General features: G+C 38.6%; 4 protein-coding genes and 1 pseudogene across 5 annotated transcripts; 4 read left to right on the top strand and 1 right to left on the bottom strand.

The window, feature by feature from the left end:
- Window positions 1-1,740: 1,740 nt before the first annotated feature.
- Window positions 1,741-22,704, top strand: LOC106699896 (leukotriene B4 receptor 1-like). Of its 2 annotated transcripts, none has more exons than XM_023347209.1 (2): window positions 1,741-2,430; window positions 22,351-22,704. In XM_023347209.1, exons 1-2 carry the CDS (start codon window positions 1,741-1,743, stop codon window positions 22,360-22,362), a joined length of 702 nt encoding a protein of 233 aa, XP_023202977.1. In that variant the 3' UTR covers window positions 22,363-22,704. The 2 variants fall into 2 exon arrangements, with proteins under 2 accessions (XP_023202977.1, XP_005815123.2); XM_005815066.2 differs by lacking the exon at window positions 1,741-2,430 and adding an exon at window positions 20,922-22,193.
- Window positions 5,085-6,283, top strand: LOC102236459 (leukotriene B4 receptor 1-like). Its single transcript, XM_014474935.2, has one exon. It carries the CDS (start codon window positions 5,105-5,107, stop codon window positions 6,059-6,061), a length of 957 nt encoding a protein of 318 aa, XP_014330421.1. The 5' UTR covers window positions 5,085-5,104; the 3' UTR covers window positions 6,062-6,283.
- On the top strand, window positions 6,417-8,522 carry LOC106700196 (leukotriene B4 receptor 1-like). The gene has a single exon (XM_014474936.2). The coding sequence runs from the start codon at window positions 7,012-7,014 to the stop codon at window positions 7,951-7,953; it is 942 nt and encodes a 313-aa protein (XP_014330422.1). The 5' UTR covers window positions 6,417-7,011; the 3' UTR covers window positions 7,954-8,522.
- Window positions 14,113-15,187, top strand: LOC102236708 (annotated as a pseudogene).
- Window positions 16,345-19,739, bottom strand: LOC102236970 (serine protease 23-like). Its single transcript, XM_014474938.2, has 2 exons — window positions 19,549-19,739; window positions 16,345-18,859 (listed from the first exon to the last, which is right to left on the bottom strand). The coding sequence occupies exons 1-2, from the start codon at window positions 19,569-19,571 to the stop codon at window positions 17,443-17,445; spliced, it is 1,440 nt and encodes a 479-aa protein (XP_014330424.1). The 5' UTR covers window positions 19,572-19,739; the 3' UTR covers window positions 16,345-17,442.
- Window positions 22,705-26,844: the final 4,140 nt, after the last annotated feature.

Consider the following 26,844-nt stretch of genomic DNA (forward strand, 5'->3'; position numbering starts at 1 on the left):
CCTCCTTGCCAGATTATCAACAGCCACGAGCCAGTAGAGATCCAGCGTTTCCTTCCAAACCATCAGTGTTTCTACGACCCTTTTCTGTCCACAGATTGATTTCCCCCCTGCCAAGCCCTTCACGGATCCCTTCTGTTCTGGATTTCTGGACCCTGACCCAAGCTTTGCCTCACGACCACCGAGTATTGCCTGCCCCTCAAGCTAAGTTTGCTCTCTCTGTCCTCCTGTGTATGACCTCTGCCTGATTATCGTCAAAGTCCCTGGGTGTTGCCTCATGAATCTCCTTGTGGAGATCAGTACAGTAGCCTGTACTACCTGGTTTCCTGCACCTTCCTGTCGTCAGACCTTTGGTTTCCCAGCTCCACCCGTCCACTGCTCAAAAGGTCAGTTAAGCTGAATGTTTCTAGTTACCCCTCTTTTATCAGTGCCTCACCAGCCTTCTCTTCTCAGCGCTGTGTTTTACAACCTCATCCTGAGCAGCAACCAGAGTCGGAGAATTTAATTAAAACTTGTTTTTTCCTTTGCTAACTCCGGTGTGTGGTTGAATTTCCGGGTCCCCACTGAGTGACCTTACAGTTTATTTATTGCCCCAAGTCAAATCAAATACTTGTTATAAAACAGTACAAGTTCTACTTTAGGATACCAATAGGTAAAAGGTTTGCTACATAAACCCAAGCAAAAGCATCACATTCAGAACTTTGCAGCAATATATCATGCCTAGCATGTGTGGAAATGAAACTCCTTTTTGACAGGAAGACGCCTTCAGTGGCGTCTGTGTACATAAGATGTCACAACTAAGTTAAGCTCTGAAAAGACAGTAGGAAAGCAAAAACCAAAGAGGTCAAATCAATTTTTAACTACGTAGGTGTTATTTCCTTTTACCATTTAGGTGTCGCAACACTAAATTTCCTGGCACAACTGAGAAAGGAAAGCAAGATATTTCAGTAAAGCACCCAAATCGCAACTAGATTTCAATCAGCTATATTGCCTAATTTTTCTGTAGTTTGAGAAGTACCTACACAGACATAGCCCTCTGTTACCACAGTTACAGCCTCAGCTTTAAGTAAATGTGTTGAGTAAAAAGCACGGTCATGTTCAATAAATTAAAATTTGTGCTTTGATATGGCTTGTTGGATCAAAAGTACCTTATGATATTAACAACCTTTAAGCAGGTATTTAAAATATCCTTTTCTTTTAGTCCACATTTCAAAATATCAAAATGATTTTATATCACATGCAAGTAGAAAATGCTAAATAACAGAATTTAAGACTTAAGCTCTGTGTAAATCTGTGTGTGATTCATGTTAGAATGTGATTCACTTGGTGAATTAAGTTAATAAATGCATTTTGACAAAACAATATGACTGTACTATCTATACTGGCTATGTAATAAAGAAGCATTTTTGTTTTTACTTTTTTAACAGCATTGAAAATCCACTTAAAATTCTGTTTCAGACCATTTACCAAAGATGGCATATAACAGGTACACCCATTGATCGAATACGTGGTTGAGTATCTTGTTTGGCCTATTTGCAAAGTACTTATTTCTAACTCCGATGTAAAAATAGACATGGTTTCTTCACAATCTACAATGACTTCATTCACACTCATGCAGCTGTTAATAAGACTGCTATATATTACATATCAGCATCACATTTTCACTGGTCCTCTTTGACTACCCACTTTACTTGGATCAGCTGCATCAACTGTTTAGAGCACAGGATTGGAAGGACACAAAAAATGGATCAACTTAATTTGACGGTGGCCACTTTTAACTTGTCTTTTCCAGGACATCTACCACATTCCTCCTGGTACTACAATGGTCTTATACCTGCGGTGGTGCTCTCCTTCTGCTTTGTCCTGGGAGTACCTGGAAACCTCGCCGTGATTCTTCTCAAGTCTAAATGGAAGAAGATCTCCAGTCTGAGCCAGAGTTTAATGCTGAATCTGGCCATTTCTGACCTGCTTGGTTTGCTGGCCCTACCACCAAAGATATACGCTTCGTTATTTCACTGGAAATTTGGCTTGGTGGCCTGTAAGATTCTTAATTATCTTCTGTACACCAGCATTTATGGCAGCCAGTTGACTGTGACTGTGTTAGGCATTCAGCGTTACCTACAAGTGGTTCATCAGGAGAAGTGGCATCAGGGACAAAAGTGCGTGCGGCTGGTTCTGCTCTGGCTGGTTGCCGTCATCCTGTCCATCCCTGTTTTGGTGGATTGGCAGGTGATCACAAACCAGCAGAAGACTGTCTGCCAGCCACAGTACTCCTCTGAGGCACAATGGGTGGTTGTGTTGCTAACAGAGACGCTGTTTGGATTTTTTTCTGTGTTGCTTGTGCTGATTTCATACATTCGTCTTAACAGGAAAATTAAACGCGTCGTGTTTTTCAACCATCCAAGAACAACTCAGCTGATTACCAGCATCATTGTGAGTAATTTTGTTCTCTGGTCTCCATTTATTGTCATAAACGTACTCGGTGTGGTGGCTATTTGTGCCAAAAATGAAGGCTTGTTAAATTTTTGCTCAAACACATGGGTCCTTGTCAAAGCTCTCACATTTGTAATTAGGTGCTTAAATCCTCTCTTGTATGCCTATAACTCGAGAACAATTATGACAACATAGAATGCCCCAAACAATGTGTTTTGTTTGGTTTTTTTTTTATATAAAAGGACTGTGCTGCCTTTTGTAAGTTAAGCTGGACCAGCAAGGTTGAAAACCGCACTAGAACGCCCCCTGGTGGATATTTTATTATGTTTTGGTGACGCTAAAAAAGAATATAGATCCAAGATGGTGGAACGCATCACCGAACAGTTCATGATTTAAGCTGCTTATTATCCTTATACGTTGTGTTTCAGACATTTGTTCGTAAGTATTGGTTAATTGTAAAAGCAATAATTGTCTTTGTTTTATGTAACTGTTGTAAATAATTGTACGCTGAAGTCATTTAGGAAAAAGTTTCTTTTATTTTTAGCTAGCAGCTAGAATAGCTAATTTGCTATGTTCGTTGGCTAATACTCAGTCTTGTATGTTTCAGTTTACGATGGCCAAAGTGATGGCAGTGGTCAGAGGCCACTCTTCAATAAACAAGTAGAAAATAAACAAGTTTGGTTATTGGAGCGTCGTTGTCTGGCTGTCTAGATGCTGAAAACTGGAAATCTCAGGGCGAGGACAGCACAAGGCCCATGCTATGTAATCTGTCAATTATTACAAATCTGAAATGCATTAAATAATTCACATTTGTCGGAAGTAGGAATATATTTGTTTTCTTACATAATCTTGCCCAACAATATGTAGTAACCAGAGCTAGTTTCTGTCTCTGCTCATAAACTAGTTTAGCAGAACAAGGACTCTGTACTCTTTCTTGTTTGGTTGCAATGCTGGCATATTAAAAATGAAATGTAACTCAGTTCCTGATGTGTTCTCCAGCATTATATATATACTGTACATATACAGTATATATACATTTTTTTTCAATGTTCATTCATGGAATGTAAATTGATACAAAAATGTTTACAAAGTATCTGTAGTGTATATATTCCTAAAAATGACCTTTTTCTATACAAATACAGACTGGTTTTTTATAAGCCTTAATTTCTCTTCATTATGAGAATTTTTGGCTTCTGCTAATGTTAAGATTAGGATATTATGTCAGACCAATAAAAAGCATTTTTAATAGAGATTTGTGCTCAATGTAAAGTATGTTGAATACCTGTTTAAAGATTGAGATTTTCAAGAGCCTTCAAGAGGCTTTTTCTTTTTTAAAATAACATGAATATTATCCTGACTAAGATAAGGCAGCATTTTCATTTGGCAATTTTCTGAGTTAAAATGTCTCTTTTAGAGAAGTAATTGGCAAAAAAAAGAGAAAAAAACACGTCCTTTTCATCATAGGCTACAAATGCTCTCCACACAATCTGCATGGATGTCCAAAAATTTCTATCTCTGGATTTACAGTGGTGGTAGAGACAACCTAACCTGACCTAGGTTAGTGCTATTGCACTAAAAGGCAGTTCTACCAAGCACTGACTGGAGGGAACTGAAAACAAATCTTCACTATTTGACTGACAGCAGACATTTCCCATTTTAGAGGCCGTATCTGCTGACATAAAAATAAAGATTCTTCAGCATGTGCTTCTGAGAAACAGGTAACATGTTAAATGTGAATGCCGTTCCCCTGAAACTGTCGGTTTTATTTCTGGTGGAAGTCGTCTTTATTTGGTGAGCAAAATATTGCTCACCAAATAAGCAATATTTGTGACAAACCACGAGGTTTGTGTGACAAACCATGAAGGTGCGGAAACTTCGCACCCTCGTGGGTTAATCTCTTGTTAAAGATTTGCTAAATCTTTAGCAAAGATTTAGCAGAAGATTTAACAAATCAACATATGCAAATATGTTGATTTGTAAGTACTCATGTAAGCCACAGCCAGACGATTTGTGCTGCTTTTTCTTTCCACTGGTTTCAAACAAGTTACAAAAGTAAAAACATCTGTAGAACAGGACCAAATATATATATATATATATATATATATATATATATATATATATGTATATTCTCCCCTGTTTGTTTCTCAGCTCAGATTTTGGGGGGAGTATTTAGTTTCTCTTTTACAAAATTGTGTACCAGAGATCCCTCTGTTTACTAGCATCCACCACATAGCAAAACAGCCGATATGTTGTTAATATGCCCAATACTAATACAATGAATTCACCCTGTGTGCCCATCTGCCCACTGCATTCTGTTCACAGTTCATTCATGTTGAGAGAGATAGAAAAAGATTGTGCAGATGTGATTCCTTCAGTAAAAGTGAAAAATTCCAGCAATTTCAGAAAAGGTCAGAAAAGATGTTTGACATTCAATCTACCAACTCAAAGAACAATCGGTTTCAAAAACAGTGCAGAATGTTTTTAAGTCACCTGCTCATGCAGCTGGGTGGCAACAAAGTACCTCACCTGCTTTTTAGAGAAATACAATTTGTTCATAATCACACGTTTCCCTTTTTTGCCTCAAAGTTCTACTCTGACTGGCCATTTTACACCTATGGCTTCATGTTAAGCCCCATCACTTGTTCAGAGAACAACTTTGTTAACAAGGTCTGGCATGGAGCAACTCACTTCCACTGTGGTCAACGCTAACTTCTCTACTGCAGGACATTTGTCGCAGCACCCTTGGAATACCAGTAATCTCGTCACTGCGGTGGTGTTGTCCATCTGTTTTTTCCTGGGAGTTTCTGGAAACATCGCAGTGTTAATACTCAAGCCCAACTGGCAGAACATGTCCAGTCTGAGCCAGAGTTTAATGCTGAATCTGGCCATTTCTGACCTGCTCAGTCTGCTGACCCTTCCACTTTGGATTTATGCGTTTCTGTTTGGCTGGAAATTTGACCTGGTGCCATGTAAACTTTTAGCATACGTCGTGTACTGCAGCATTTATGCCAGCCTGCTGACTGTGTCTGGACTAAGCATCCAGCGCTACCTTGTTGTGGTGCGACAAAGAAGGTGCCATCAGGTAAAAAGGAGAGTTCTGCTGTTCACGCTCTGGTTGGTTGCCAGTATCCTGGCCATCCCTGCTTTGGTGGTTCAGAATCTGCAAACCGATCAGCAATGGATTATTTGCAAAGGACAGTATTCTTCTGATGCCCAGTGGGTGGCTGTTCTGCTGACAGAGACTGTGTTTGGATTCATTTGTTTTATTCTCGTGGCATTTTCATATGTCTGTCTTCAAAAAAGGGTTAACCAGTCAGTCTTTTTTAACAACCCACAGACAACCCGACTATTAACCAGTATCATCGTCAGTTTTTTTGTTCTGTGGGCTCCATATCATACAACAAATGTGCTGGGAGTGGCAGCAATATGTTTGAAGAACGACAATTTGCTCAACTTTTGCGATGAAACCTGGAATATTTGTGGAGCAGTGACATTTATTAACAGTTGTCTAAATCCACTCCTGTATGCATTCACTTCTCATAAGATGTGCAGTGTTTGCAGAAAAACAGAAGACCTGCAGCAGAGGTTCAGAAATTCCCAGGCAGAGATAAGTACAATTACAGAAACTTGATAACAACAAAAATATGTTTTGACACCTTTTAAGCAAAACAGAAATGTTTCTTTCACAGGCAAAAGCGTTTTTGTTTTATCTTTTATGTGCAATGTCAGATTACTTTTTTCAGAGCAGGTTATAGAGCACTTTTGTTAATCACTTGTGAAAATAAATCATGGCGCAAAAGATCTTTATGAAAATGTTACTTAGTCTGAGAGATTTTTGTCTTATCTATTTTTTTTTTACATAGAACAAAATCTCTTTCAAAACTTCTATTAACATTGTTTATAACTAAAATAATTTTGTGTATAGTTTCCTCCCTGTGTCGATGGACCTGAATCTGACTTGGACCAAGATAGAAAGATTAAAATGTTTAGTGGAAGTACTCGAGGAACTAGGCTGGTTGGTTGAAAGAAGATCATGCATTTGGTTATGTTAATCTGTTGCAGCTAACTTCTACTTTGGCGATCTGTGACATTTAGGATTTTGTGAACTAAAATGCCAACAAGGAAGCACATTGGCAATTATGTTAGAGAAGTGATTCTTATTTGCATGTATATTTTTGCCTATGTGTAGCACAAATCGTGTTGCTCTGGACGTCCTCGTCACAAAAAATAACCTTTGCAGCAAAAAGAAAAAAAAAAAGAACAAAGCCCAGTTATTCAACGATACCTATGTTAACGCCTGAAACAACTCGCTGATAGCAAGCACTGATAGAAAGCAATGATTCAATTGCTTATTCAGTTAAAGAACAGCAACACCAACAAATGACTAGAGTTGGTTGATCAAATTTTCAGCTTTTATCACACAAGTGCAATCTAACCAAGCATTTCTTGACTGCATGACAAAATATAAATACCTAACCAATGAAATCCAGCCCCTTTTTAGTGGTTTTTTAAATTTCAATTCCTCTTAATCTGACCACTTCCGTGACAGCACATTTAGCACTGTTAACTGATCAATGCATCATGAACAATAACTCCAACATGAACACCTCTGATTTCTCTCTACCTCCTCGCTCCTGGGTCCCTAACGGACTGGTCCCTGCGGTACTGCTGTCCTTCTGCTTTCTCCTAGGAGTCCCTGGAAACATCGCAGTGATTCTTTTAAAGCCCAACTGGCAGAACATGTCCCGCCTGAGCCAGAGTTTGATGCTCAACTTGGCCATTTTTGACCTGCTCTGTCTGCTCACTCTGCCACTGTGGATTTACGCTCTGCTCAACGCCTGGATATTCGGTCTTGAAACCTGTAAGCTTTTAGGTTTTCTTGTGTACTGCTGCCTTTATGGCAGCCTACTGACTGTGACAGCATTGGGTGTCCAGCGGTACATTGTGGTGGTGGACCAACGGAGATGCGTTCAGGTACAAAAAAGACACCTGCTGGTTCCAATCTGGTTTGGCGCTATGATCCTGTCTATCTCGGCTTTGGTGACGGAACAGGTGGAAACTAAAGGGCAGTGGACGTACTGCTACCCTCAGTTTTCATCTCGGGCTCAGGGATTGGCAGTGCTGCTGTCAGAGACCACATCTGGTTTTGTTTCCTTTTTTGTCGTGGCCTATTCCTACATTCGCCTCCACAGGAAGATTAGACAGGCAACCTTCTTCAACAATCCACAGACGACCAGGCTGCTGACCAGTATCATTGTAAGCAATTTTGTTCTGTGGTCTCCCCTTCACACCGTAAATGTGTTGGCCCTGGGAGCTATCTGCTTCAAAAATAACAGTTTGTTGGAGTCTTGTGTAAACATATGGGACATTGTCAAAGCAATTGCTTTTCTAAATAATTGCATTAACCCACTGCTGTATGCCTTTAACTTCCATAAAATGTGCAGAGTCTGCAAAAGCCAAGAAGAATTGACACAGCCTTCACAAACACTGGATACAGTTGCAGAAACTATGATTATTAACTGAAAATGTCAATTTTGTCTCCAGAACAGAGCAAAGCTTTGAATCAAAACTTTTGTCCTCTGCTATTAAAAATTGTACAAAATGGGTTTTAAATTTGAAATCTAAATTTTAGGCAACATTACAGGTGGAGACGACTTTATACCAGTTGCAACGTGTCATTGTAAATAGTCTTCACTGAGAGTTTTGTGCTGGAATTGTTTTGTTAAACATTCTTGTGTTTATATTTGACCAATTTTGAATTTGGGTTTCCTATTTTGTTTTGTTTTTTACACAGAGTTGGACTAGATATATGTTGTGATGTATAATTAACCTTGTGCAAATGTGAAAATCATGGCCTTCTATAGACTAATATTTATCAAAGTAGGTAAAGTGCTGAGTTTATTTCTACATCAAAATCTTTACATTGTTCAAAACTGTTGTCCATTCTGACGTCTAAACTTGACAGAACCTTTTCTGTGGCAAGTCTTTTGTATTTCTATCTGTAATGTAAAATCTTTTTTCCACACTGGTGTGACGCTTGTCTAAAAAATAGAAGAGCAACTATGTTTTGGTGCTTTTGGCTGAGTGCATATTAAAAATTATGTAACGTGTTGAAATGAGGTGAAAAACTAAAACTAAAATCTGAATTGATTCGTCATGTCTTTCTTCATTTTGTTCTCCCAACGAGCCCTGCTTACATGAGGAGGCGTTGTTTTGTCCCCACATTTAAAAGCTAGGCTGGTACTCATCTCCAGTGGTTTGAAGTAGCCATCAAATTCAATAACCTGTCAGAGAGTTTCAGAGGGATTTGTGATCAATTTTGAACCAATAAAAAAAAAAATAAACGAAAGCCTTTTCAGTCTTATTCTTCCAATAAGACTGAAAGAATGATAAAGTCATATGAAAGTAACATAATGTGTTGTCTTTTAGGAACTCTCAGATCGGGGCTGTTGAAGAAGCTAAATGTAATATTTTAAAAGAATATCAAATGCACAACATATATTTTAAATTACACTCCAACTTGACTGTGAACACTGCCTAGCAACCGTTGCAGCCAGATTGCCAGTGTATGACTGTGACATCACTGCCGTCGTTGTGGTGGACTGGTTTCAGAACACAGCTCATGTGTGATGATAGTAAGCTGACTGGATTTATTCACTTTGAGCTGAGGACTGAATATTTACATTTGGATTGAGGCCATCATTTACTTTTGTTTTACTGAGAAGAACAAATATCTGATCTGTGTATTAATGCTGCAAAGTGAAGCAGTTTTTATCACTGTATTTTTGCAGCATGAAGGTTGTGGAGACCCAGTTAGGATTTTAATTTCCTGCAGGAACAGGCAGTGCCTCCGTTCCTGTTGGTGGAGTTTTTGTCACTGAGAACTGTGCCTTATGAACAGCCACGTTGTTTGAAAAAACACTTTTGAAAAGTGCAATAAAAGGCTGAAAAAAAAAGTGTGACCTACAGCAACACATTGTCGCCTTACTGTGAGACATGCATTGATACAGCAGATGAAGAAGTGCAGGCCACAAACGGCAGCAAGTGTTTGTGGAAGTTAGAAAGAGAAAGAGACAAAAAGAGAGAGAGAGAGAGATCTGATTCAAAAAGGTTGAGGGCCAATTAAGGACAACAAACATATCTGTTGACCCAATACACACCGGTAACGGGCTATTCAGACTTTTACCCTCAGGTCAGCGAAACAGAGGGCTAATGGCAAAATCTAGCCAACTGGATCCAGAGACCATTTCTGTCCGCAGGCCATCTGTCTGCTGAACACACTGAGTACCTCACAGGCAGGGTGGTCTGCTGCTGGAGACAAGTCAGCATATTTGCATCTGCACAGGAGGCCTTTACTCTTCTTATGTACTGTACATGTTTGCATGTACTACATGTATGTACATAGTGTGTGAGAGGTATGGTTCAATGATTCAAAAAAATGTGAAGAGTAAACAGTGAGTAATTCTGCTCAGAACCACTTCATTTAGCCAGCCACAGCCGGCGCCAAACACCAAACAAATGCCAGTGGTCCTTTCTCAGCTGACTAAATTGTTTTGTTTTTTATTGTTTTTTTTGTCAAGCAGTGATTGGCAATCTGAGAGGAGCTTATTGTCCAGAGGACCCCACAGCGCCTCACACTAGATGCAGCCATTCACCCATACAGTCACACATTGATGGTGGCATGCTAGTTAGTTAGCTTGCTTGTTACATATTTGATCATCTTGAAAACTTGTGCTAACTAGCTTCACCACCAGTCAATTTCAACTTTTCGTTGATTTTTTTTATATGCTTTAGTTAGTTGTTTTGTTTATTTATTTATAAAAATTGTTTTTGTCATCCCAAACAAAAACTTTTTCCTGTTGTTTTGTGAGGTGACTCCAGCTCACTTTGGTGATAAGAAGATATTGGATTATTTTTGAAAAGCCCATCAGATAATTTATAATTTTCTATTGCAAAACTTAACTTGCACAAAGAAATAATTTATTGAATTATTTATATTAATTGCTACCACACTTTTTGTCATGAGCTAATGACAGTAACAAATGGTGACTGCAGTGCAGTTTGAATTTTATTTCAGCTCATGGACAGTGGAATAACTAAGAAACCACTAATTATGTTTATGAGCTCCTGTGTGCTGAGTTTTAGTTTTAGTCTCACAATAGTGAGAAAGTGGGTTTGTGTGGGTGCACATGCACATCTATGTGTGTTGTGTGTGTGTGTGTATGGTGAAATATGGTTCATAGCTACAAGAAAACATATAGAAATGGACATTTTTTTATCTTTTTTACCTTTCAACTTGACTGCCGTGTCAAATTGACCTGAACAGTATCTATGTAAAAAGTAGATGCAGGGAGGATTGGTTGCAAATGTGTAAAATGAATACATTTTTAATTTAAATGTGGAGTGTACCTATTAAGACAAATAGAAAAAGTTTCATGCAAAAAAAAATACTTCCGAGTATTTAAAAAAAACAACAACAAAACTTTAAAATGGGTAAATTTGACCCGCAACATAACAGGAGGGTTAACCGAAACTAATCAGCTTTTTTTCAGAGTGGGAGAAGCCAAAGCACTTGGAGGGAACCCACATCTGCACAGAAATATCTCAGAAACTCTATGCAGAAACATCCAGTGGTGAAACAAACATGCATGCATGCCTGCACACAGTCTTTTTCAAAGGAAATGAAGAGAGCCAAATTAAAAGAAACTAAAACGTTGCTTTTTTGATAGTGGGAGAAGCCAGATCACTTGATAGAGAACCCACATCTGCACATTGGAAACTCCATGCTGCGTTTCCGTGATACTCTGCGTGGAGTATCGCCGTGGAACAAAGTTTGTACTACCACTGCTTTCCAGTGGTGGAATAAATAGTCATACACATCCATACACCTTTCTTCAAGGGAAATGTAGGGAACGTAAAAGAAACTAACTTGTTGCTTTTTTGATAGTGGGAGAAGCCAAAACACTTGGAGGTAGCCCACATCTGCATAGGAATATCATGGAAACTCCACGCAGAAACAAAGTGTTGGAATTTGAACCCTTGGTGAAAAGCACCAGGGCTGTGTATTGTGCAGTCACATCTCTTCATTATGTTTGAACTACTCTTAAGAGGCAAGAGGTATTGGTTCATACCAGTTTTGGTTCATCTCAGAGATATTGATTCATCTCAGTTGAGAGCTAATGTTTGATAAACCTTGCTTGTCAATCTTTGCTGAAGAAACAGAAGAAGGTCTTACCCTGACGTTTACCCTTGGGAGTAGCATTTAAGTTTTCGGATTTTGGTTTGTGTGAAGACTCAAGCTGCTCACTTCTGTTGTCTGACAGATCCCTTTGTGTGTTGTCTTGTTCTGCAAGTTTTTGTTGGACTTTCTTGACGTCCTTCAGCAAACATTTGTTTTGCTGTGAAGACTCAAGCTGCTCACTTCTGTTGTCTGACAGATCCCTTTGAGTGTTGTCTTGTTCTGCAAGTTTTTGTTGGACTTTCTTGACGTCCTTCAGCAAACATTTGTTTTGCTGGGTCAGAGTTTTCTTCTTGTCTTTTAACCTCTTGTAGTTTTCTTTCAATCCAATCGATTCCTTCAATTTCAAGTTCAATGCAGCAACGTCTTCTTGAAGCTCGTTGTTGCTTTTCTCCAGTTCCTGAAGTTCTTCCTGTTTTGTGTTGTATTTTTCCTCCAAGACTTTTTGAGATTCCAGTTTTACTTTCAGATCATGAACTTGCTGTTTTAACTTCTGGTTTTTCAAACGATCAACTTTGAGCTGTTTTTCCAGGTACTTATAATCATCTTGAAGACCTTTCGTGCTTTCTATTCTCATGGCAATTTTTTTGACTTCCTTAGTCAAAATTTCATTCTCCTCCCGGATAGTGCTGACTGTGTTGAGAAGTTTGCACACTTTGTCAAAAAGTTTGCACACACTGTTAGTAAGCCTTGTCTTAAAATTTGTGTGCTGGAACCATGAACTCTTTTCATGGTCAAACATTTTCTGCTTAGTTTGATGAGCAACTACTTTAGGCTAAAAGGTTTGCAGCAATTTCTGTAATCAAAGACGATGCGATCTCCTTCAAAATCAGGCCAAGGGAACCTTACAATGAAATTTAAAGAACTGAACCTCTGTGACATCCAAGGAGTCTGTGACATCATTTTGACAAGTTCTTTAAACCTGTAGCCATGGCAACATGATGACCCGACAGCATTCTGACACGCAGGGCCACCACAGAAACCTTTAGTGATGTGTGATAAACTGTTGTTAAAATAAAACACCTGTTGTCTTAATATCATTTCAGTAACAACTATTTTTTGCCCTGCAATAAGATTAGCCATTCAAAACCAAAGGGAGCCATGGCAACGCACATATTAAATAGCAGAGAATGAAATAGTCATAAACTATATCTATTCTTGAAATAGATATTTATGAAGATGATTAACAATTAGAGGGTTCATATTGAGTGTCACATCTTACAAATAACATGAACACCATATGTCTGTTTTTAATGTGTTCTTTTTTGAATTCCACAATTTTTTATATAAATTTAAAAATTAGGAAAATGAATACTGATAACCACCAGAAAAATAAAGACGCATATTAAACTGAGATAAAGAGTATAACTTTAAATTTGATCATTTTTGGTTGTTGTAATACTTAAAGGCCATAAAATGTAAGTAAAAATTGGTCTGTTTTGTTTTTAAATAGATATAAATGAATTTTTTTAAACAATTATTTTTTAAATAATTGTCTATTTTATTATTAGATATTATTATTAGTAGTAATTATTAGAGAGTTTTATTAAATATTAAATAATAGATTTACTGAACTGAAAAAAAAATCCAAAATGGTCATAGGACATAAGAGCAGCAGGACTGTAGACAAGTGAAGTGTAGCTTTTTGTGAGATTGCATGACTCACTCTTCTTTTCTTTACCTTGGTGCAGATAAGACACTATGAACACATATTTTTGCTCTGACTTTCTCGTGCCCTTGTTCTTGTGGTTGGGTTATAACATGTAATGTCTATATTTGTTTGAGACGGGAGGTCGTTTTTGAAAACAGGAAAAGCAATAAATACCCTAAAAGGTCAATTCTTCACACAGCCGATAATTGTCCTTTCAGAGCAAACAAACAACAAACTGGTGTTTGATGAATGCTGATATTTACTTTAATTTAAAGTCCAATAACAACAATAACTGTAATTGATAAAATATGTTCTGACTGGACAGGTCACATATATGGATCAAGTGCAGTGTCATTTTACAAAGAGAATAAGAACGCTATCATGCAGCGTCAAAATGAGATTCACTCATTTTGAACAGATGTGGAGTTCTCACTCCTTGTTCTTTTCAGAGCTCCAGCACATAAATGGAGGCATTACTGACTGAGTACATGCAGATAATCCAGAACAATAAGCTAAAGTGGATCCCTGGGATTTGCAGGTGTTAGGGACCAGAACAGTCAACAAATATATGAAATCTCTAAATACTTGACAATCCCCATGAAACGTTTTTAAAAGAGCCATATAAGTGCATCTTAAATAAATGGTTATCACAATTTTGTGGTGATTGGTTCATCAGAAGAAACACGTCAGTGATATAGATCAGAAGACTTGCGTCAGTTTCATTATTTCTTAGTTCCTCTTCGGTTCAGCAGCCTCAGTAAGTCAGAGTACGACCTTTCCGGCAAGACTCAGCATGGAGCCGTTCAACTCCACCGTGGTCACCTACAACTTGTCTTCTTCAGGACTTCTGCAACATCCCTCCTGTCTGTCCAAAGGTGTTGTCCCTGTGGTGGTGGTGTCCTTCTGCTGCATTGTGGGAGTTTCTGGAAACATTGCAGTGATTCTTCTCAAGCCTAACTGGCACCATCTTTCCAGTCTGAGCCAGAGTCTAATGCTGAATCTGGCCATTTCTGACCTGCTGTGCCTGCTGACCCTTCTGCCATGGATTTACCCGCTGCTGTATGGCTGGAGCTTTGGCTTGGTGGCCTGTAAGATCCTAGCCTACCTTGTGTACTGCAGCATTTATGGCAGCAAACTCACTGTGATTGTGTTAAGCATCCAGCGCTACCTTACAGTGGTGCATCAGAGAAGATTTTCACGGGTGAAGAAGAGAGCAATGCTGGCTCTACTCTGGATGGCTGCCTTCATCCTGTCCGTCCCTGCTCTGGTGGTTCGACAGCTGTCAACAAATCAGCAGTGGATAGTTTGTCAATCTCAGTATTCTTCAACGACTTAGGGTGTGGTTGTACTGTTGGCCGAGACTTTGTTTGATTTCTGTTCCTTTGCTCTCGTAGTTTTTTCATACGTTCGACTTCACAGGACGGTGAACCAGGCAGCCTTTTTCAACAATCCACAGACGACTCGGCTGATTACAAGTATCATTGTAAGCTATTTTGTCCTCTGGACTCCATATCATATCATAAATGTCCTGGGTGTGGCTGGTATGTGTTTGAAGAATGAAAGACTTTTGAAGTTTTGCAAGGACACGGGGTATGTTGTTAAGACACTTACTTTTGTACACAGCTGCCTGAATCCTCTTCTGTATGCCTTCACATCTAACAAAATGTGTGTAGTTTGCCAAAAAAGGGAAGAGGTGCAAAGTCAGAGCCTCCAAACCAACCATTCACCAGACATAGGTAGAGTTTTAAAACATTAAGGCATTTAGAAACATCGTCATCATGTACCATCATCAGGTATTGCTGCAAAGTCAAAGAAAACATTTTAAGTGATTTTCTATTGTCTCTACTTGCTCCATCAAGAGGAGTGAAAACTGCAAGTCGATAAATTGATGCAGTGAACATGATGGTAATATCTGATATCTAGGATCAACTGGGAGGTATAAATGACTCAACCTAATTGACTTTATTTGTAAGCAAAAACAGAATCTGGTTTACAGATTAAGACATACTGTACTTTTCTGTAGCTCCAAATGGTATATAAACTAATCTAACAATCTAATCATTTGTTTTTGTGTAGAATACTGAGGTGTTTCCAAAAAGTTTAGCTCTTGCATTGTGTGTTTTTTTTTAAATAAGCTATTTTCTGTGTAGGCTTTTGTACTAAGGAGGTTAAATATGCAGTCAATATATCTTGTGAAAATGCTGTCATATTCTATTAAAAAGAATATAGGTTCCAATGTGGCTGCTTCTTGAGATCAAAGTACTTTTTCAAAACATAGCAACTTTGAAGCAAAAATATTAAACATACTTTTTTTATTAAGCCAACATCAGTATAAAAATGTTTGTTTTGTGCTATTGATATGATGTAATATTCTAATCTTAAATGTTAGATGCAAGCCAAAATATACATTGAATAAGATAAATAAACACTTGAAAACATCTGCCTGTGTGTAATTAATGTATACAACGTGTTTCCCTTTGTGAACCTATTTACTGAAAAAAATACCTTTCCAGTTATAGTGGAGCCTTTTTGTCATAGTCCAGCTGGTTTGGTCCTTATAGGTAAAAGAAAATCAATTGTGTATGTAGCCTGTGGATTTTCTCTGCAGGGTTTAGCATCTCAGAGGATATTTTGTACGCAGTAGTGATGATGGTGTAAACATGTTCATGTAGATTAACTGAACACAATCTAAAAGCAAGAAGAAGGTAGACAGGTGAAATCTTTTTTTATTCAGACTTTAATTCCGATCTTTGTTCGTTTTATGTGAGGTTGTACGATTCACTCTTATTTTCTTTACCTTAGAGGAGACAAGACATTATAAATACTAAATTTTGCTCTGACCTCACCATGCTCTTGTTTTTGAGTCTAAGTTATAACATGCTGAGTCTATAATTGTCTTAGACAGGAGATGGTTTTCGAAAACAGGAAAAGGAATTTAAACTCTAAAAGGTCACTCCTTTAAACTTCTGATAATAGAGCAAATTGTCCTTTAAGGGCAAACAAACAAACAAACAACATACAAGTGTTTAAGGAATGCTGATATTTGCTTTAATTCAGAGTTCAATGACATCAACAACAATTTTACATGTAAAAATTATTCGAGATGGACAGAAGAAAGAACAGGAGAGTCCTTTTTCAAAGACCAAAAGACAATGCAATCATGACGCAATGTCAAAATGAGAACAGATTCACTGAGTTTGAACAGATGTGAAATGTTTACTTCTTGTGAGAGATTCACCACAAGTCACACCTGCAAGTAATCCAGAACTAAACTACAGTGGATCACTGGTATTTGAAGGCTTATCGGAACAACCACCAACAAATCTATGAATATTTGAGACCCCCCTAAAAACGCTTATAATTCCCTATTTTAATAGTTCAAATACAAAATATACCTTAAAATGCATAAATATGCACAGTGGCACCACCACACAAGGTAACATCCATAATCTTCCTTATCTCTCTGCTTGAGATTGCAGCCAATCAGCGCCAAGGATGATGAATGGCTTTCCTTGATTGGCTACATTGTAAATGCAGCCAAAACATGTCAAGAAGCATTGCGCCTAGGGATTTCAGCTTCCCAAGATGCATTTTCTTTGAAGCATTTTAGATATAAAATCTGTGAATAGGTACATTTTCTGCGAATAATTTAGAGTTCCATTCCACAGAAAATTATGTGAATAGGTAAATCAATAAATACTGAACCGCAAACAGGCGGGGCTCCACTGTATTGAAAATATATACCGCACTTGAAGAAACAATTTTATATTTGTTATTGAACACAAACATTTTGAAAACATAGACATGCTTTGTAATGCTAAATGAATAAAAATTCATATTGCTTCCTTCTGGCGTTGAGACTGAAGAAACACTAGTGTAGTAACTGTAGCAAAAAATCTGAAAATACAATGAGTAAACAGTGCACTTTAAAAAAATACTGTGTCAACGACTGATATGAGGATGGTCATCGTTGTCCTTTTAAATACAAGATCACAGTTATTCTCTGTTTAACACTGCACGCATTTTTCAATTGCTTTATATTTTGTTGAATTAAAACTTGATACATTATCCCTGACCTTCGCTTTTCTGAAACAGTAAAAGCATCTCATGTCGATCAGTGAGCTCAAACCTCATTGCAGAAACCTGAATCTCCATAAATCCAGTGGCATATCTGAGCATATTTGTGAGGTGTGATCCTTACTGCAACATTGAAGTCCCTCTGCCCGTCCTGATCCCCTTCCACCCACTGATGGCCTGAAAACACCCCGATCACCCTCCTCTGCCAGTTCCATCTCCCGCCCTTGCGTCTGGGTCTCTTCCTCAAACGGATGTAAACACCTGCGCCAGCTGCGCCGTGTTGAGCATCGCAGTGCTGATACATCAAATCATCTGACTCTTTTATCACTGAGCAGAAGCGATAAACGACCTTCTCATCTCCACTTCCCTCCAGCAGGCTTTTGTCGGCGTCGTACCCTGAGAAGTGAATCCGTGCCAGAGGTAGTAAAGGCGGCGCCACCCCAAGCTCCATGTGCTTTTGCTTGACAGGCCGCTTCAGCTCCAAGAGGGCGTAATCATAATCAAGAGACTCAGAGTTGGAGGAGGCACTGGCGTAGATCCATCCTTGAGGGATTTGGGTTTGTTTAACTTGGGACCAGCGAAACACAGCCTGCTTTCCTGGTGCTACATGACGCTGGTTACGACTGAGATGCTGTTCCTTTCTGCCTTTTCTCTCAAATTCCTTTTCCCCAGCAGTAGCTTCTCCCTCATCGCCTCTTTTCCTTAACCTACGACTTCTCCTTTCACCTCCCCTTCTCTTTCTCAATGCTCCAACACTGTTTTTATTTTCACTCTCTGCTTCTCCTCTCCTCAAGTCTACCTCATCTTGTTTCCTTCCACCCCTTCGTCTCCTTCCCCTCTTTCTTCTCAGTCTTCCATCATGCTTAAGCTGTAACAACCCAACTTTAAGGCTCCCAGCATTCTCCAGGTAGTCTCTGCCATCGTGGATACAATGTGCTGCTGTTAACACATGTTTTGGAGACACTAGGACTCCAGAGCAACCAGTGGAAAGGCGGACCGCTGTGGAGAATGGGTAGTTAGTGATAAAGTTTGAATCTGAGATGACAAAGCGTCCATCTGCTCCAAAAACCTGCCGTTTCCTGCGGATATGAATCTGCTTTACACTATCTCCTCCCGAGGTCTTGTTCATCCATTCCAAACTGACATCTGTATGTGTTTGCGTGCCATTTTCATACAGGGTTTGGTATCCCAGAATCCTTTCTTGCTCAGTTTGACTGAATGATGGTGGACTGTTCTGACACTCTGTTCCACAGAGCGTGTTAGTTGTTGATTTGTCTTTGTCCTCCATCTGTCCACCAAGCAAACTGGCGTTCATAAAGGATCTGTGTGTAACCAGCAGCCTTGGCAGCCTCTGCCGGGTCCATATGTGTGAACTGCTCTCTTCGCTGCTGCCAAAAACCTCAGAAACTGCGAAGGCGGCTGCAAAGAGCAGCATGTACATGATGAGTTTAAGGCTCATCCCACTGAAAAAAGACAACAAAAAAACATAAAGAGTCATTATCCCTCCAGACCTGGAGAGCAACATAAGCTTCTTAAATGTACAACATCAGATTTGATGAAATAGTGATAAACAGCAGGATTCTTAGTAATATATTATCTAATTGTGACGCAAGTGTAGAAAACCCAAACATGTTGGAGTGGGTAAAATGTTTGAAAAAAAAAATCCTAATTGACCAGCAGATGGTGCCAAATTGCCATTGTTAGCCAGTACTGTACAACAAGAGCAAAGTTGATGATGAGACGATAATATTTTTTAAAATTCCAATTGACCAGCAGATGGCGCCAAATTGCCGTTCACAACCAGGGCTGTACATCAAGAGCAAAGTTTAGAATGGTCGCGGATACGTTCAAAACAATTTTGTCGCATTTAATGCACAACAGTTATTTATTCATTATTTTTTTTTTTAGTTTGCTGAACAATAATCGTTTTGGGGGCAGGGGATTAAGAGGGGAGATGGCAGGGTTTCCACATTTAAACTATATAATAGACATTTTTAAAATTAACGTCAACATAAACATAATAACAAAAGGGAAACTGCGAAGCTTATACTAGAAATTAAATGAAGAGCTTTAGAGTTTTTCCCTCTCAATACTTAGAAAAAGCGACGCTATAGCGACAAACTGCGATAAATAAAAAGTTCAGAATTCCTACCTGCAAACAGCCGATTGTCCCATCCGGTTCTCTGCTTCGTAATATTGAAGCCGTATCTTTGTATTTAGGCGACTACAAGATGACCAGTGCAATCAGTTCCTGAGCAGGAAATTAAATATGTAGCAAGGATTCTCCCAGGGATCTGTATCCTACTCTCATGTTGGGAAATGTTTTGCTCAGAAGGAGTGTCAGCCCAGGAGGATGAATGAAATCAAGGATCATGTGACGGAGAGAGGAGCGAAGGATTCAGTGGTGGGGAGTTTTAGGGTATGCTATAGCTCCCTAGACATAACACTCCCATGTCACCTCCGAGAAAGCAAAAATATTTTTTTTAATGCGATGAAATATTTTGCAAAATCTAATTGTGATTGAATTGAATCTAAATGCAAAATCCCTAATAAATAGTCCATTACAAAGGGTCAGAAATAAACATCAACAAAGAAAAGGTGATGAGCTCATGTTCTCATTGCACATCCTGTAAACACATGACTGGTAGAGCTGTGTCATTTGGTGTTTACACAAGTGGAAAGAGCCGTTCTGCAAAAATATCCATCATGTTTGTTTGAGGCTCAACAGAGAGGTTTCAGGAAAAGTCAACACAGCATTTTGCTTATGTTGCATTGCTGTAATCACCTAGGATATTCCATCAGGTTAGCAGCATGCAACACAAATTAGAGTATGATGCAGCATCACAACTCTGTACTTTACATTTTAATAAGCTGATGTGTGTGTCTTTGACATTTCCGGTTTATCGGTGAGGTGTGAACACAGTTTTTCTTTCACGTTCAGTGGCTGATTTCTGGGAAATCTTACAAGTAGAGAAGAACAGAAGAACTTCATTCTAACTAAATCAAATTCACACCAGTTGATGTAAGATCATTTTTTTACTGCTTCTGTGAATTGCTCCATTGCACGCTGATTGCTATGGGTTGCATCTGAAAGATGCAAAGATTGGGCCCTGAGTTTTCCACCTAAGAAACACTGTTTCTCATGACTGAAATGTTCTTCTCTATGACTGTTTTCAAAAACACGAGGAGAATCTTCATTCACTTGCTGAACAGTTGTTCCTCTTTCACTTGTGCATCACAACACAAGTTTCTGACAAACCTAAACAAGGCGGGTTTTCTGTACAGCATGGTAAGTGTTCTTGGAAACAACGTATGTGTGAAAACCTCCAGACACCAATGGGCTCACACCAGAACCTTGACTGTGAAGCAATACTACTTTAATGTGTTGATTTGCATAATACACCATATCAATTACAGATGTGAACTTTGATTATCTTCCTATAACCTAAGCAAGTTAATGAAAAGAAATGCATTGTTTTTTTACATTTTATTTACTTTCCTTTCAAATTTGCATGTCAAAGTGTATAAATGCAGACAATAATGTCATTATTTTAATTTCAACTTCCTTTTCTTTGATTTAACTGCAAAATACTTTCGACAGCCTGAGTCATCTTTTAATGTGTTACAGAGGTAAAAGTAAACACCACATCAACTGATACAAATCTATACCTACTGCAAGCGATGATGCAGAGTGATGCAGACAAGCATAAGCGTCAAAAGTTTTTTTGTTTTTTTTTTGAGCTCATCTTTGTCAACCCACTTCCTTTTCTGCTTTTACCCCATTTACCGGCATTGGTTAGTCAAAGCACGACTTCCACAACCAGACCCAGGATGGATCGGCTTAATTTCACTGCTGCTCCTTCCAACTTCTCCTCACTGGAACATCTTCCTTCTCCCTTATGGATCTCCAAAGCTGTCATCCCCTCGGTGGTCTTGTCCATCTGTTTGATGCTGGGAGTTCCTGGAAACATTGCTGTGATTCTTCTCAAGCCTAACTGGAAGAATATGTCCAGTATGAGCCGGAGCTTGATGCTGAATTTGGCCATTTCTGACCTCATCTGCTTGTTGACCCTTCCACCTTGGATTTACAATTTACTCCACAGTTGGACATTTGGTGTGGTGAGCTGTAAGCTTCTGTCAGGTCTTGTGTACTGCAGTGTTTATGGCAGCCAGCTCACAGTGACTGCAGTTAGCGTTCAGCGCTACCTTGTGGTGGTTCGCCGTATAGACTGCAAACAGGTGCAAAAAACAGTGCTGCTGGGTGTGATCTGGCTGGTTGCTCTCCTCCTATCCATCCCTACTTTTGTTGTTCGACAGGTAAAAGAACAGAGACTGAAACGTTGCAAACCCGATTATTCTTCCGATGCCCAGAGGGTAGCACTTTTGCTGACAGAGGCCACGGTGGGGTTTGCTTCCTTATCTCTGGTGGCATTTACATACATTAGTCTCCACAGGAAAGTTAGTCATGGAACCTTTTTCAAGAATCGACAAACAACCCGACTGGTTACCTGTATCATCGTCTGCTTTTTTGTCCTGTGGGTTCCATATCAGGTCATAAATCTGCTGGGCGTGGCAGCTATTTGTCTCCAGAGTAATATCCTGTTGAAATTTTGTAGAAATGCATGGAACGTTACTGGAGCGCTATCATTTGTAAATAGTTGCATCAATCCACTCCTCTACGCCTTTACCTCTGAAAAGGTTTGCACTGTTTGCCTAAAAAAGGATCCAGAGCAGCAGAATTCCAGAAATCTCCGAACAACAGATATGAGTACAACTTCTGAGCCTTGAACAGAAAAGGTATCTTTGCTTCTCTGTCGGTTTAAAACATAATTGTGAAACTGTCAAATAAGCTGAACGGTGATCAAAAACTAAATATAAGAATGTGTAGTCTCTGAAAGATTTTATGCTAACGTGTTTGTATTGGTCGTGATACATTTATTTTCTATTTTATCAGGCAAAAGGATGAGTGGATGAGGAATACATCTGTGCTGGACTTGATCATCCAGAGCTTGCATCCGTCTCTGCAGTTTCAGAAGATTTTCACTGAGCCGTATCTCTCTCTCATTATTGTTTTTATTCTAAACAACAATGTCTTTCTATCGTTCTATAAAGAGACATTTTTGTGCTTTTTCTCCTCCTATATATAACTGGAATTGAAGAACAGAAATGTGTACTAAACTCATGGGAATCTAAAAAAATAAGCACCTATCTAACTATATGAAATGCAAAAAGAAGATGATTAAATGTAGTTGCAAAGCTTTGTAAACAGCTGGGTTGAATTTAAACTTTTTTGCATCATGCAATCTGTTTAAATAACCATTAATAAAGTAAGTCCATCCAAAGTGGCAGTGCTTACAGTATGTCCGTCATTTAAATATCTGGTTGGTGTTTATTACTCAGTTTCTATTAATTGTTCTCAGGAAACAATTAGTTTTCTTTATTTTCTATCAAGACACCAAAAAACGTGTATCTTAGTTAGACAATTTAAGTCATTCCTTTCAGGGCATAATTAAGAAATTAAAACAAAATTATAAGTGGTTTCAGTTAAAGAAAGAAACGGAACTGCAGTACTGCACAGCGACTATTAAAAACCCTCTGTCAGTTTTTACATCAACATATTATGCAGGTATTATGCACCAGATAGTTTTAGCTGTTAGTTTTACTGGTTGTTATTTAGCAGTATCAGAGTAGAGAGGACTTATGTTTACTAACAGAGCTGTAAATTCGGGAGAAGTATCTCGTTAAAATTAGAAATTTTATTAAACTCGTCTTGTCTGTTGACTCAAATCAGAACTAAATGCATGGCCATTTTGTTCCCTTTGCTTCCTTATAACAGCTGTTATACTTCTGTCTGTGTAGCTAAAAGCAGCTTTATATGAAACTGAAACAGTTCCTGCTAACCTGGCACTAAAAGCAGAACATTACCAGACCATCTGTTGCCATGTTTCAATGAAATATGTCTTATTTATTTATCATCTTCACGACGATACAGATTTTACAATATAAATTATTAGGAGAGCTCAGACAAATCGAAGGCCTCCAAGACCTGAGCTGAGGTTTTATTTAGTCTCAGCCACGTTTTCATGTCTGTTCATTCCTATGTTCTCCTTTATCTCTTTCTTTATTTCGTTCTAAAATTCTACAGTCTTTCTACACTAAATAAAAAACAAAACAAAAAAAACATATAGACTTCTATCCTGACAATAAACTGTATGCAGCTGGGGACATTCACACAGAAGCCTGGAGACATGAATGAAGTGAAAGAGGAGGGAGTTTGACTAGGCTCAATGCACACCTATGTGTCTTGCAGCTTTTCCAGTTCCCATCCAATCTAGATAATCAAGACTAGATTTTCCTAGCTTGGAGGCCAACCAAATCTAGGTTGGAATATTTTTAGCTGGAGTCTCTGGTCTCCAGTAACGAATGAACGAAACGCAATATAAAAATGTTGAGGTCACAAGTACGCTAAAAGCCTATTTGATGAGAAACCCATGAGTAGACTGTGCTGTTATCTTTTGTGGTTTGAATTATTTTTCATGTGAATGCATGCTGCTGGGTGGCTTCAGATTGACAGAACTATCCGAACACAAAATGCTTGCCTGCTTGAGTTTTGTTATGAAATCTCTAAAACAGCACGTTGTCATGGCTTGTAAATAATCCAGGAGGAGTTGATGGAAAAAGTGTGGGATCTTTGTTTCTTTTAGGACATAAGAGCCGGGCGCTGACACAGTTGCAATGTAAGCATTTCAGATGGGACTGGTTGCTGAAAATTCAAGCAATGCTTTTCATGAATTGTATCTTTTATCCTGACAATAATAAGACTGTCCTTCCACAAAAGTATTTTTTGACATTAGTTTTTTGGGGGTTGTACCATGAAACCTTCCTGACTAAACTGAAGTCTTTATATTAACAAATCTTATTCTTTCTTCTCTGTTACTAAATGTGGCCTTTATAATTGTTTAACCTCTAAGAAGATATTCGGTATCTATGATGGTTGGGGAAGTGATGACTGAAAGGCAACAATAATTGAAATAATATGCTTTATTAAATGTTGTAGAAGGGAAAGTCTTGCATAAATCCTCAAGAAAATCTTGCTGTAGAGTAAGAATATGGGTAAAAATTACAGCTAAATGTATTTTGGTGTTGTAACCCAATCTTAATAATCTTGTGCAAAAATCTTCTTTGAAAAAAATGAGTTGTCCAAATGTAGAAAACACTTGTATTAGTAAATGTGGTTTGTGTTTCTGCTGAAAAGAAGCTGTGCACTGCGACACTGCAAAAATAACTGATATTTGCATTGAGTTTTGTTATGCGTTTGATCCCCGATTCATTCAAATTGCAAAAACGCATGCAATGCAGTACTAAAACATCATCTTGCAGCTCTTTATTTATCTGTTTACTGGTAACCCACTTCCTTTATGGTCACGTGCTACAACCCGACTTGCGGTCGCCACTTGCACTATCACCATCAACACAATCGATAAATCCTGCTGGTTTTTGAAGCCCTGACTGAAAGGGACACATCCCTACTTTCTAGTGAAAGGAGAAGTGTAGTGCATAAGATGACAAAATTTTGAAAGGTTCAAGAGTCTTATTTTTAAAACTGAATGAAAAATATAAAACCTTCTCAAGGACTTCCCAACCAATCATATGTAAATACATAAGCTGAAAACAATTTTATCCTAAATTTGTGCCTATAACCTCTGAATTTCCATGTTGCTATTCTTCAAACTGCTTTCTAAATACCTGTGACAATACGAGGCTACATTAAGCTTCGAAAACCTCAGAGAAGCCATATATTTCTGCAAAAGGCAGCAACATTTCTATAAACAAGCTGACGTGTCTGTTTGCTGCCTCCTGTTACTACACTAATGGAAGGAGGAGCATCTTTTTGCTCTCTTACTCCAAATTAAAACAGATGTGTCTGGAGTTGGATGTTTGTGTGACTTCAACAGCCAGGCATGTTTTTTTATTCTGTGATGGTGCTTTTTCTTCTTATTGTTTTGCTTTCATGTCAGTTCAAAACTGAGAGGACACATTTTTGTACCATAAGGATCAGACTGATTTGATTGCATTCATAAAAGTGCAAGATGTGATATTTGTCTATGACAGTCAAAGCAAATGATTAAGAGAAGTAGTGACTTACGTTTTACAAAAGGCCTAGATTGCAGATGTTTGTGTTGCACCAGAGTCCAGTACCACTGCGGTTCTTGTATGGGTGTTCTCGGACTCTGTGATGATAAGGGCCATTTGTTTGCTCTGTTGTTGAGTTTATTCCCATCACTTGGCTTTGCGCATTTGAAATGTGAGAACCATATGTTTATCTGTTGGACAGATCTAAGAACCTGCAGTCTGCTGATGAACTTTTAGAGAGGAAAAGAATGACAGCTGGTATTTTTCCATCAGTTATAAGGTTTGCCTGCTTTCAGTTTTCATGTCTGTTCAATAAAAGATGCACAATTAATTGTAAGTATTCAATATTGTAAGTATTCAATATTGTTGTTTCAGATCATCAAAACTGTAATCTGTACAAATACAAAAGGTATAAATGTTTTTGGAATTAGATAATACAAACAATACAATGTTTTTCAATGAAGATTTCATTTAAAGCAGGAGACAAAAGCTTCTCAAACCGGCATGATTGAAAACAAAATTGTCTCACTTCTTAAATCATGAATTAACTTATTAACCACAAAACTGATGCCTGATTTTGTTGGCCAAACCCTACATTTATAAATCCACCTAAACAGAACCTGTCTTGCAAGATGGCTTAGGCTAACAGATCTCAAAAAAGCAGCACACAATGTCGCAATTTAAAAAAGTCCACAAAAGGAGAAAACATGGAATCCTCCCAGGAATGGCTGGCCTGCCAAAATTACTAAGAGCACATCCATGTCTCACCCAGCAAAAGAACATCTAGAGCACCGCCAGCTCTCACTTTCATCAGCTAATGGTCAGAGTTCACACAGCACAAGCAGTTATTAGACTAACACTTTGTTACTTTTTCACATTGGAACATGTTAGTTTGGATACCTTTTTGTCATTAATCCATTTTCTTGCACCCTTGCATCTTACACCCCTGTCCGTACTGGACAAGTGTGGGAGGTGCTGGTGCCGATCTCCAGCTAACGTTCTGGGCGAGAGGAGGGATACACCCTGGACTGGTCGCCAGTCTGTGGGCAAAAAAGAGACAGACGGGACAGACAACCATGCACACACACACACACACTCACACCTAGGGAGAATTTAGAGAGACCAATTAACCCAACAGTCATGTTTTTGGACTATTGGAGAGAACCCAGGCATGCACAGGGAGAACATGTAAACTCCGTACAGAAAGACTCTGGGCTGGGAATCGAACCCAGGACCTTCTTGCTGCAAAGCAACAGCTCTACCAACTGCACCACTGTGCAGCCCACCTTTTTGTCAATTAATGAAATAATCATTT

Source organism: Xiphophorus maculatus, chromosome 15 (assembly GCF_002775205.1).
Source record: "Xiphophorus maculatus strain JP 163 A chromosome 15, X_maculatus-5.0-male, whole genome shotgun sequence".
NCBI classification, from domain to species: Eukaryota; Metazoa; Chordata; class Actinopteri; order Cyprinodontiformes; family Poeciliidae; genus Xiphophorus; species Xiphophorus maculatus.